The 12,318-nt window shown below is 34.9% G+C and overlaps 2 protein-coding genes across 5 annotated transcripts; one reads left to right on the top strand and one right to left on the bottom strand.

Annotated features, from left to right (window-relative positions):
• The first annotated feature begins 336 nt into the window (after positions 1-336).
• LOC131595330 (uncharacterized) lies at positions 337-4,228 on the top strand. 4 transcript variants are annotated; one of them, XM_058867656.1, is made up of 4 exons: positions 337-826; positions 1,284-1,389; positions 1,529-1,683; positions 4,019-4,228. In XM_058867656.1, the coding sequence occupies exons 1-4, from the start codon at positions 716-718 to the stop codon at positions 4,028-4,030; spliced, it is 384 nt and encodes a 127-aa protein (XP_058723639.1). In that variant the 5' UTR covers positions 337-715; the 3' UTR covers positions 4,031-4,228. The 4 variants fall into 4 exon arrangements, 3 of the variants coding, with proteins under 3 accessions (XP_058723639.1, XP_058723641.1, XP_058723638.1); XR_009281809.1 differs by lacking the exon at positions 4,019-4,228 and having other exon boundaries at positions 337-548; positions 637-1,389; positions 1,529-2,094; XM_058867658.1 differs by lacking the exon at positions 4,019-4,228 and having other exon boundaries at positions 1,537-2,094.
• A 3,565-nt stretch (positions 4,229-7,793) lies between these two features.
• LOC131595329 (putative wall-associated receptor kinase-like 16) lies at positions 7,794-10,562 on the bottom strand. Its single transcript, XM_058867654.1, has 3 exons — positions 9,513-10,562; positions 9,287-9,340; positions 7,794-9,187 (listed from the first exon to the last, which is right to left on the bottom strand). The coding sequence occupies exons 1-3, from the start codon at positions 10,435-10,437 to the stop codon at positions 7,983-7,985; spliced, it is 2,184 nt and encodes a 727-aa protein (XP_058723637.1). The 5' UTR covers positions 10,438-10,562; the 3' UTR covers positions 7,794-7,982.
• Positions 10,563-12,318: the final 1,756 nt, after the last annotated feature.

Genomic DNA, 12,318 nt, shown 5'->3' with positions numbered 1-12,318 from the left:
TAAATAAACTAAGGAAGTTTATAAAACACAAGTTTAAAGAATTTTGAAATTGGGCCTCATATTTTATGAATAATAAGCCCAATTAAATACACACTTTTATTTAACGCACACCCCTATTTTTTAATTTTGGTCACACTTATATACATATATATTTTAACATATACATATTTTAAATGATGTGCCAATAAAAATGGACAAATCTTAATGGATCAAATTTGAGGTATGACACATATGAATCATTATAAACTAAAACAGACGAAAACTTTTATCTAGATAAAGTTGTTTGAGTTCCATACTTTAGAAGTCTTCTATGCTTCTATATATTACAAGATTCAGTACTTTTGTGATATCAGGTCATCTGCATGTCATATTACAGAAAGTGGGAATATTACTATGATATTTTAAAAAGATAAAACCAAAGAACTATAGCAGTAGTAGCTCATTGTTTATGTTTTTCTATTTCATGGCTTTAATGGAATTTTCGCTTGCATTAGTCCTTGTATTTTTATGTTGATAGATTTTGGGATCCCTATATCTGAATCGTATCAGTGAGGATAAATTAAATTAGGTTCATTAATTGGCAATTGGGATTTTGCTTCTAGTTGACAATAATTTTACTTCTTTGTTTCCATATAGGTGTTGACTAGATTGATTCCTCTTCTATCGGGGCATTGGCGTTACTGAGTTCAATAAGCTTATTAGGTTTTTTTCATAGATGGGGCATTCTGCTGCTGTATGGGAGTTTAGAGTAGCAGCTGAACTTACAAAGGGCTGGAATGGAGTTGATCAAGTTGTACTTCATACGCCACAAAGTACTTCAGCACGGGTGAGAACTTGTTGATTAATTTATTTGCGTTGGTTTTAACATTAGACGGAATCATGATTTTGTCATTTTCCGAACTTTGAGGTAAAGTTCATCAAACGTCGAGAGAATTCGGTTGCCCATACGTTAGCTAAGGCGGCCAATTCTTGGACTAGGCGTCATGTTATTAATGAGATTCCTCCTTGTACTGTTTCGCAGTTGATTAATGATAGTCGTTGAGTTTGTTTGTGTCAAAAAAAAGTATGAACTACCTTGGGGGTGAAAACCACGTAGTCTTAACAATAGTTAATTTACTTGTTGTCAGATTGGTGCAATCAATAAAATCAATGTTTAAATCCATCATTAATTAGTTTTATTGAATTTTGAAGATTTTAATGAACTACCTAAGCATCTTATTTAAGTGTTAATCACTATAGAAAGTTCTAGTAGGTGAGATTCTGTTATTAACATAATCTGATAGTTGGTAGGTTGCTTTATAATGATGGTACACCTGATAAAGATGCTATCAACCACAGCAGAAGCACTGATAATGCTTGATTCCTGTGGATCTAACATTATTGAGCTAGGTGATCCATACCCTGAACTTTTGGCATATGGTTCTGTTATCAATATGCCTTTGTTTCAATTTTCCTGCTTGATTGATTTCATATTTGGCTTTAAGAGTAACTATGCAGCGTAAATCAAAAAAAAAAAAAAACTATGCAGCGTGGCAGGCTATGAAACATGTGAAAGCTTCAATAATGACTATGGCATCTTCCACCAGATCACTAGTTCTCTTTCTTCTAGCCATGGAACCATCACAAGGATTGCCGACACCGGTGGACCAAATGGCACTTAGTATTAAATATTCTCTGGATCAGGTAATGTTTTTAAATGCCAAGTTATATTTTTAAAGCTCCTCATTAAATAGCTGGGCTATTATAGTCATATATTTTCCTACAAACCAGAGATGCTTTGGAGGACATCCTCATTAAATAGTTGTTGATACTTCACAGGATGCTTTTTTAACCAGAGACTGTTGCACTCATCTTTATTCTTTACAATTATTACGATGTCAATAATTTGTTAGTTTAAGGATTGGAACCGTCATCTATTAGACCATATGTTCATCTATTCCAGCTGCCTTGGTAAGTTTATCCGCATCAATTTCCAGTCTTGACACAAGAAGTGTAATAACTCTAATGTCCTTGTTCACAACCTCAATAGCATATATCCTTGTACCATACACAAACTGACATACAGTTGGATTTTATTTTACATACCTTTTAGATTTGTTCCATCATGTCTTAATTTGCTGTTATAAAATATTTTAATTGCAAATTACAATAAACTACATCACAAATTCGAATGTGATTATCTCTATGCTGAATGATACCTATAACTTCATTTTATGTGATTTAATTTTAATTGTATATGTTCCTTCTATCCATCAACTTACATCTTTAAAAATATATGTAGTTTGCTCTAGTATATAGGGATGAGAATAGGTCAGACTGGCTTACAAGGGCCTATAGCCTAGCCTATTTAAGGCCAGGTTAGACCAGACCTATTTGATAAAAAGGTCAGACTTAGGCTTTTTTTAAAGCCTATTTAATTACATAGGGCATACTTAGGCTATTAAAAATTTAACACCCCACAATTTCCATTATTTAATTTAATTGGAATTTAAATTAATTATTTGGATTAATTGACATTTTAATGAATTATTGGAGAAATCATGAAGTATGATAACTGGGCCGGTGTGACAATTAGTAAAAATGGAGGTGTTAAGTACTAAGCCTATTACTAAAGTGGAATTATTATTTTCATAAAATAAGGAAAGTTGTGAGAAGAGAAGTAGAAAGCAAAAAGAGGAGAAGAAGAGAAGAACGTGAAAGAGCAAGAGGAAGAAGAGAAGAGAATTCAAGAACTTTGGCTAATGTAAGGAGTGATTAAACCCTTTTAGCTTATATTATCAGTTTAATGATGATAAGATTGATTATGTAGGTTGTTAGTTCAATTGGATGTATGTTAAGTTTAGGGATTTTGGAATGTAGAGTCGAATTGGATGAAATTGACGGATCTGAATGATTATGGAACATGTTTGATATTAATTGACCCTTAAGTGTGTTAGAAATGTGTTAAAAGGTGTGATTTGATGCTGTTTTGGTGATGTATTGAGTTTGGTACGAATTGGGTTGAATTGGAGATGAGAAAGTGCTGCTAAAATTGTGTTTTTTTGGTACTGGGTACGCTGTAACCAGGTAACAGCGGGGCTGTAACCGATTACAGCGTTGAAAAATAGGGAAACTGGGCATTTTTTAGTACTGTAACCGGTTACCCTCTATGCTGTAACCAATTACAGGCGAGTTTTGAAAACAGTGAATAGAGTTACGTAAAGGCGTAACCGGGTACGCTCCCTGCTGTAACCAGTTACACCTGACACTTTTTGAAAAATTATTTTAAAATCTCATATCTTTCAAACTGAATATTCGTTTTAAGCGTCGTTTAGAGCGTTGTAAAGATAATGAAATATTTTATATAATAAAATGGTTCAACGGACAGTGGCTCGATTTTATTTTGAAATCCCGATTTTTTATTCGTTATGGTACGTTGTATATCGGATGTGTGTTCGATAGATTTAAGAGATGTGGTGATATTGTGAGAACATGGTTGTGATATAAATGTTGTAATTGTTGTGAATATGTATAATTTGATTTTTGAATGGTGCTGAACATGAACATACTGAATTTAATATGCTATCGGTGAGTATAATGGGATGATTTTGTTCATCATAATCGGTGTGATGGTGAGTATGTTATATGTTTTTGCATGCATTCGTAATCATTCTTGGTGGCTAAATCCTGCTGTTGCTTGGATTAGTGGAGGCTAATTCTCATTGTGTGGAATTAGTGCTCGGCAAGGCCGTATCCCGGTGTTGGTTGGATCAGTTTGATGGGTTAATCCTATGATGAATTGGTACCACATGCATAGAGACGTTGCATTTGTATATGTATTGTTATAACATGATTGGAAGATTTCCAGTCTTATTTCGTAGTGATGTGTTTGATTGCATTTCGTAATTGTTGGTGAAGATTCGGAAAATCTAAATATGTTGCAGTTGGGTGAATAATCTGCTTATGATGTTTTATCGTTATGAACGTATAATATAGTTTAATTGTGATATGTCTCATCTTTACTGTTGATATTTTTCAGATTGAGGAGTAGCGGCATCTGTACTTGGTGAGGATAGCTTGTAGGCTAGTCTGTTAGTTTTCGCGCTGGTGTCATGCTCTAGTCTTGTAACACTAGGGAACGCTTGTTTTAGAGTTAATTGATAAACTCTCATTTATTTGGTTTTTGGATTATGTTTAATTGACTGGTAAATTGATGGTTTATGTTATTCAGTTTTAAAATTATTTACGCTGTGTTGAACATGGTTTACTGAATAATGTGAGTTTGTTTCCTTAAAAAGGCATGACAATTGATTTAATATTTATTTCTTTTGAAATTGTGACATCCTTGTTCATGTTTACTCTGAATTTAAAATTATATTCCACAGGGGTTTAGAAAGGTGTTACAACAGTGGTATCAGAGCATAGTCGGTCATTGTGACCATAGTCTTATTATTATTATTCCTTTGTATGCGACTAGTGTGGGTTGACACTGTCGATACTTTTGTCCTAACAGAAATTGTTTTGTGAATTAGCAGAACAATGGCTGGAAGAACTGGAAGAAACAATGATGCCATTGCTGAGGCTTTAGGAATGATTGCAGGTGTGTTGGGCAGAAATCCCAACGAAGTTGGAATTGGTAATAACAAACAGCTGGGAGATTTCCAAAGGAATAATCCTCCATTGTTTAAAGGCACTCACGATCCTGAAGGTGCTCAGAAGTGACTGAAGGAAATCAAAAGGATCTTTCAAGTGATTGATTGTGCTGAAAATATGAAGGTAAGGTACGATACTCACATGTTGGATAAGGAGGCTGATGACTGTGGATTGCTACCAAGGCTGAACTGGATGTTGGGGTGGAGCAATCACTTGGGCTGTATTTATGAGAGAGTTTCTAAGGAAGTATTTTCTTGAACATGTTCGGGGAAGAAAGGTGATTGAGTTCTTGGAGCTGAAACAGGATAACACGTCTGTTCCTGAGTATGCTTCCAAGTTTGTAGAGCTGGCCAAGTATTATACTCATTACAATAATGATGAAGCTAGTGAATTCTCGAAGTGTATCAAATTTGAGAATGGTCTCCGTGATGATATTAAGCAGGATATCAGGTACCAGATGATTCACAGATTCGCTTATTTAGTTGATTGTAGTAGGATCATCGAGGAAGATAATACCAAGGTGAAGTCATCTCACTCTCGCGAGTTCGTTGAAAAAAGAGGGAAGAAACCTATGGATTGAGGTAGCCATATGGCAGAGGAAATCCGAAAGCTAGTGATTGGAAAAAGCCTAGTGGGGGAGACTCTAGTGCTTCTGTTAGGTGCTATAGGTGTGGTGAAGTTGGACATCGCAGGCATGAATGCAAGAGTGAAGAGAAGAAGTGCTTCAAATGTGGCAAGGCGGGACATGTTGTGAGCGATTGTATAGGGAAGATTGTGACTTATAACTGTGGTGAAGAAGGTCATATCAGTCCACAGTGTACGAAACCAAGGAAGAATCAGTCTAGTGGGAAAGTTTTTGCGTTGTTTGGGTCACAGACTACTCCTAAGGATCAGTTGATTCCCCGAAGCTTCCACGTGTCTTTCTGACCAAATGAATCACTTTGAAGTTCAAAACATTCCCGCTCGAAGTTCTAAAGTGCGAAAAAACGTGACTTTGTCAACAAGTATTTTCAAAAATACCTCGAAATGTCCTAAGTCCTTCGTTTCTTCGACTTTGAAGATATTCCAACTCGTGCCTTACTTCGACTTAGAAAAAATATTTGACTTAAAGAATCTTAAAATAGCCTCATAAAGCTATTATTTCTTCAAATAAATTTCTTTAGAACATTTCGTCTATACTTGTCAAAATCTCCAGCTAACAGGGGGGAGTAGAGGACAAAAGAAAAATTCATTGGGTGAAATGGAAGGATGTTAATCTATCTTTTGTGAAAGGGGGTTTGGGTGTTAAAATATAGCTTTGTTTAATTTGACTCTCCTTAATAAGTGAAGATGGATGATTCTTAAAGGCCACAATTCTCTTTGGTATAATATTTCCAAAGCTCAGTATGGTGACTTGTCTACTAATGTGTTTTGTGGTTGTAAGGGGTTGAATTTTTCTCCCTCTTTTCTTTTTGGTGGAAGGATATTTTAAAACAAAAAACGCCTTCTCTTGTGATCCGATTGTTGATTTTAGTAGGTTCACCGTCAATAATGGTTTTAATACACCGTTTTGGGAAGCTAAGTGGTTGGAATGGGTTTCCTTGAAAGTTATTTTTCCGGATTTATATGAGGCGTCTAGTTTGAAGAATTTTTCCGTGGCGGCTATGGACGGTTGGGGCGATGAAGGGTGGAAATGGGGTGATTTTCGTTTGGAAGGTCAATTTGCTTTGGAAGATGGGGCGCTGTTGAGGAATTTGTTGGAAGGTTTCCAAGGGTGGAATGAGGGTAGAGTTGTGGTGGATTGGTTCGATAATGTGGGGATGGATTTTTTGGTGGCATCTGGTTACTCTTATTTTAAGAGGTGTATTACTCCTTTTGGTCCTTCTAACAAGTGTGATGAAGCTTTTGGGCTCTTGTGGAAAATGGAAGTGTCGTTTAAAATCAAGGCTTTCGGGTGGAGACTTTTTCACAATTGACTTCCTACTATAGATCTATTGTTACATAGAGGTATCTCTCTCCCTTTAGATAGTTTAAATTGTTCTTTTGTGATGTTGATTTAGAAAATTGTAGGCATATCATTTTTTATTGTTGGGTGATGAAAAAGATATGGAATGAGATAGCTTTTTGGGTAGGTATAGGAGATAGGAAGGAGAAAGAGTGTTTACCGAGTTTTTTGGAGTGGCACGCATTCTTTCGGTTACATAAAGTGAAAAGTTGTAAATTGGGTGTGGTGTGGTTAGCTATTACGTGGTCTATTTTATTACTGAGGAATGGGGTTTGTTTTCAGAATGATGGTTGGAGCTTCAACAATAACAATATCATTTGAAATATTAAATTCTTGGTTTGGAAATGGTCCTTTTGTGGGAATATTACTTACTCCAATTACTCTTTTTACGAGTTTAGCAAGGAACCGTTGATTTTTCTCTCGTAATTGTAATTGGTATGTAATCTTCTTTTTTGTCGGAGCTTCCCGTTTTTCTTTATAATCGGGTTGGAGAACCCTTAGTTCTCCCATATATTATATCTCTTGCTTATGAAAAAAATGTTGCTTTTAACAACTAATATCATTGTGAAAGGTAAAATTGTACTTAGCAACAAAAAAAAACAAGATAATTTGGGATTCTGAAGTCAAATTATAGTTGACATATACAGTTAGAGGATCCCATTATCGATCAATTATGCTTTTCTTTTTACTCATCGATTTGTAATGATGTATCGTCATTGTTCCATAGCTGTTGGACTACACTTCTTCATTATATTTCATGATACATTTCTCTGTATATATGAATTTCAAATATAAATGAATAAATTACAATTTATTCCTAATTATGTTATGAGCCTTAAAAGTGGATTGAATTAAGTCAATGGAAAGGAATATGCCATCATAATGAGAGTCTTACTTTAAAGTTAGGAACAATTGAACCATCCCTATTAAGATGGAGCTAAAGGAGCCGCCCCAAAGTATTGCTTCTCCAGTAGAGTAAGGTCGGGTTAAGCCATTTGGTGGCTAGTGTGAGAAATAAAGCATGGTTTTTGGCTTTATTTAATGTTACACTGGTGGCCATAATGCCATATTACAATGATACGCTTGTCAAGATAGTAAGAAGTTATGAGAAAATATAAATGTAAAAAATTGTCAAGTTGGTCAAAAGCTTAGGGGCCACTGATAAAAGAGAAAACACTCAAATAAACTCATCAATACTTTGAACCGGGCACACAACTTGACAACATCTTACAGGATAACATGTTGGAGCACTCCAGAGTATCCTTACTAAATACATCCAATACAATTCATTATCTTAAGCCAAACTTTTGTTTATAATAAAATAATACATTACTCAATGACAATGAAAAGCAATTTTCAAAATCAACTATTCTAATGCAAGAATATGCATAACCTCCGAGTCTGTGGAGTGTGTTTGGCTGCTGTCAATTGGTAATGAATTTGATGTAGAAAACCCATCGTAATGTTGGTACTGTTCAATTCCAGAAAACTCAATTTCCTCGTGATTTTGCTGTGCATTAAGCTTCTTATTCAATCCCATGATCCCTTCTAATTCCAATGTTACTTCTTTCATCGTTGGTCGTTTTCTTCCATTCATTTCTAAGCATCTAAATGCAAGATTTGCAACTACAATGATATGTTCTTTCTCCCCTCCTTCTGTGATCCTTTTGTCAATTACGTCAAACAACATATTCTCCTCCATACACTGAACAAAATAGGAAGCTAAACTTTGTGATTCCTTAGATTTTTCTGCAGAGGATATTGGCTTCTTACCAGTTAAAAGTTCAGCGAGAACTACTCCAAAGCTGTACACATCACTTTTCTCAGTAAATTGACTAGTGTGAAAATATTCAGGATCTAAGTATCCAAAAGTACCTTGAACCATTGTGGTAAGGTGAGTTGCTTCAATTGAAATTATTCTTGATGCACCAAAATCAGCTAATTTTGCCCTATACTTTTCATCTAATAGTATATTTGTTGATTTGACGTCTCTATGATAAATTGGTTGAGATGCAACTGAGTGCAAATAAAATAAAGCTCCACCAACTTCAGTGGCAATTCTCAAACGCATGTCCCATGTCATTGGAATGTCCTCATTTTGGTCGTGTAGATACTCAAAAAGGTTACCATTGGGAATGAATTCATAAACAAGCAACGGAATTTCTGTCTCCAAACAACATCCCAATAGTTTGACAATATTTCTATTGTTGATTTGTGAAAGAATCACAAACTCATTGATGAACTCTTCAACATTTCCTTCAACCTTAAACTTTTTCACTGCAACAATTTTACCATCCACCAACATGCCTTTGTAAACGGTGCCTTGGCCTCCCTTTCCGAGAACTCTATCCTTATTGAAATTGTCAGTGGCTTTCTTTAAATCCTTTAAAGTGAATAGAGTAGTTCTGTCAACATTTACTTCTCCTGAAGACATTCTTTTTTGCAACAACAAACCACCGTTTCTTTTGAAGATTTTTTCTTTGCGTTTCTTGATCATTCTTCGTTTTATTTCTTTGTACAAAAACCACATACCAATGAGGAAACCAATGGATCCGAAACTTGATGAAATTCCTACATATTTGTCATCATAAATTAGGTGATTATAAATTAGCGATGAGTGTAATTGAGAGGTGTAAATTATTATTCTTCATTTATGAAATTGGTACATACCTACAATAACCCACTTATTGGATTGTTTTTTATCAACAATGTACCTTCCAACTTCTGAAACAAAGAACCAAGTTAGCTTATAATTTAAAACTGGTATATATTTCTTCTTGAAGTGAAATTGAATTAGAAATGGAGCATGGAACCAGATATAATTCAAACCAAGGAGAATGATAAAAAATTATATGACATATTTTAATTGAATATAAAAAGTAAAACGTTGAAAAACCTGGGCAGCCTCCAGCAACGTAGGGATTGCTATACTGTTGTTCATCAAGGTAGGAGCATTGACATTGCCGACCGGTGGTTCTGTTACTTAAAGAAGTAACGTTGGAGTCATAACAATTTGGAGGTAGTTGAAATGTCGAATTTATTAACATATAATTTTTAATCTCCCACTCAAGCACTGCAGGAGCATATTCCTTATACTTCAATTCATTCAATCTCCCAATCTCATCCGTGCTCATATAGGAACTATCTAATGTTACCCAGTAATCACTTGCAATCAAAGCATAACCACACCCATCATTACTCTGTTCCCTTAAACCTCTTACTGTTGCGTTAAACTCAGAAAGACGCGAAGGCAATGAGGTCTTACAACAATACCATCCATTACAACCGTCACTACTGAAATTGAAATTGTTACTGTTGTTATTGTCATCACAAATTGATACACAACCACCAACAGTTGTCCCATTTGACTGTAGAAAAGCAAGATTGTTACATCCCACAGCTAGAAACGTGTTATAAGCCTGTGAAAATCTGAAAGGACTGTGTTTAAGAGTAACGGTTTTGTCACTGTTGCCACTATTTTTGCTTTTATGACAATCGGAACGGTAAACTGGATTCATAATCTCAACCATGCTCGATTGCTCGTAAAAATATGTTGCCTCAAGATTTAACAACTTAATGTAAGGCTTAGGAAATGGAGAAGAAGTTTTGTTGTCCACTTTACATTCTATTTCAAACCATTTGTGTGCATAGCAATGAGGTTTATTCATTCCGAACGGGAAAGGGATTAAGACCGCTCCACATATTGAATTACAACCATGTAGTGCTGCGGTTCCATATATATCCTGTGCTGATGCTAGTGGAGGAGATATGGGAGATATTATGAAAGAAATGATGTGAAATATTGTGAGTTGCAGAATCATTGTTCAAAGCAAATATTAATTAATGGTGGATCTTAGAAGCACCTTATTTATGCTCTCCTAGCAATGCTAGTACAACTATTCAAGAAATTTCTCGGTGCTTTCTTCTATGAGATATATCACTTCAAAGTCCCACATTGAATTGGAAAGAGATTTAGGAGTCACTTCAAAGTCCCACATTGAATTGGAAAGTGGAGAACTTTAGTATATGTGTTGTCTCTCATATGTGTGATGTTTACTTCTCCCCATAACTGGTATTAGAGTCAATAGTTCGAGTAAGAAATTAATTTCTTGTATCAAAAGTCTTTTTGACATTGTGGTGTTTGGACAATATGTATGGTTGAAGTATCTATGACGTTGTAAGGGTTTCAACGACAATACAAATATACATGGATATATACGTGGATGAAAGAGTTTCCCCTTAAAGAGATGTAATTGAGCGACTCACATTTAAAATAAAGATTATTAAGATACAAATGTGAATTGGAAGACTCATATTATATAAAAAAAATAATGTCTCTCACATGTAGGTTACTCTCAATTAACGTGGATATTTTTCCTCATAAACCATGAAAATTGTCTTAACCAAATATATTTTGATTAAATATTCTGACTACTAGAATATTTAATCAATTTATTGAACTAACTAGTATTTAGATTCATATGATGCTCAAATATCTTTTGGAGCTGGTGGAGTTGGGCTATGGTCTTTAGCTTTTGGAGCTAATATAATTAGCAATCCAAATAGTAAAAAAAAAAAAAAGAGAGTATGAAGAGTTTCTTCAATTGTTATTATGATTCAATTGTTATATCAGTAATGGTTTCAGTACTATTCATAATAGTTATTAATTATCTTGTGAAGAATATGACCAGTCATTCTTCTCTATGATAGTTAATTTGGGGAGAGCATTAGAGACCATAATTTATATTCTTAATATAGTATCTCATAAAGTAGTATTCAAAACTACTTATGAATTATGGACTCGAAGAAGCCCAATATCAGGCATGTGAGATATTAGATTGAACTCTAGTGAGTTGAAGAGTAGCTTTGGGTTCGACAGAGGTTAGCATGCTGTTGAAGTATGTTCACATGTTGGTGTCGAAGACCTACATAGTATAGTCGAAGTGTGTTCTAATATGTGGGTGTCGAAATGCTAGGGTTGTTATTATTTCGAATTGGGCCTGTTTGTTTTGTCCAATTGTTTAAGTTAGCTTGTACCCAAAGTTATCTTGTAATGGGTATTTGTGAAAAAACCCATTAGTTTAGTATGTTTGGTTTTATTATAAATAATATACTAGTCTTTCATCATTGCACACTGCAAATCCTAATTTAGGGTGATAGGGTTATTTGTTATTCTTGTAACACTTGAAATCTTGTTTGAAAGAGAAAGTAAAGAATAGCAGTTATAATCAATCCTTGTTGTTCTTCTTGTTTCCCATTGTGTTCCCTATTATACTTTGCTCTTGGAATCGTTTTCATAACAAATTGGTGCGGTACGCATGGAGATGATGCCTTCAACAAAGTATGAGATTGAAAAATTCACCGGAGTGAACGATTTCTGTCTGTGGCGCTTGAAGATGAAAGTCATACTGGTTCAGTAGGATTGTTTGGAAACGTTGAAGGGAGCGACAACTATGGATGTCGCGTTAACGGAAAGAGAGAAGACGACCATGATCAAGAAAGCCCACAACGCTATGTTGTTGAGCCTTGGTGATAAGGTTCTTCGACAAGTATCAAAGGAGACGAAAGCATCAGGGTTATGGATAAAATTTGAAAGTTTGTACATGACCAAATCACTGGTAAATCGACTCTACTTGAAGCAAGCTTTGTATTCATTCAAGGTGATTGAAGATAAAGTGTTAGCTGAGCAGTTGGATATGTTC

Source organism: Vicia villosa, linkage group LG4 (genome assembly GCF_029867415.1).
Source record: "Vicia villosa cultivar HV-30 ecotype Madison, WI linkage group LG4, Vvil1.0, whole genome shotgun sequence".
In the NCBI taxonomy this organism is placed as follows: domain Eukaryota; kingdom Viridiplantae; phylum Streptophyta; class Magnoliopsida; order Fabales; family Fabaceae; genus Vicia; species Vicia villosa.
This window is presented reverse-complemented; position numbering and strand designations above follow the sequence as displayed.

Excerpts from the sequence above, each read along its gene's own strand:
- LOC131595330 (XM_058867655.1), top strand. The coding sequence starts at position 716 with ATGGGGCATTCTGCTGCTGTATGGGAGTTTAGAGTAGCAGCTGAACTT. Across the intron at positions 827-1,283 it reads CACAAAGTACTTCAGCACGG|TTGGTAGGTTGCTTTATAAT; the intron begins GTGAGAACTTGT and ends ATAATCTGATAG. Across the intron at positions 1,390-1,528 it reads ATCTAACATTATTGAGCTAG|CGTGGCAGGCTATGAAACAT; the intron begins GTGATCCATACC and ends AAAACTATGCAG.
- LOC131595329 (XM_058867654.1), bottom strand. The coding sequence starts at position 10,437 with ATGATTCTGCAACTCACAATATTTCACATCATTTCTTTCATAATATCT. Across the intron at positions 9,341-9,512 it reads CGTTGCTGGAGGCTGCCCAG|AAGTTGGAAGGTACATTGTT; the intron begins GTTTTTCAACGT and ends TCTTTGTTTCAG. Across the intron at positions 9,188-9,286 it reads CAATAAGTGGGTTATTGTAG|GAATTTCATCAAGTTTCGGA; the intron begins GTATGTACCAAT and ends ACAAATATGTAG.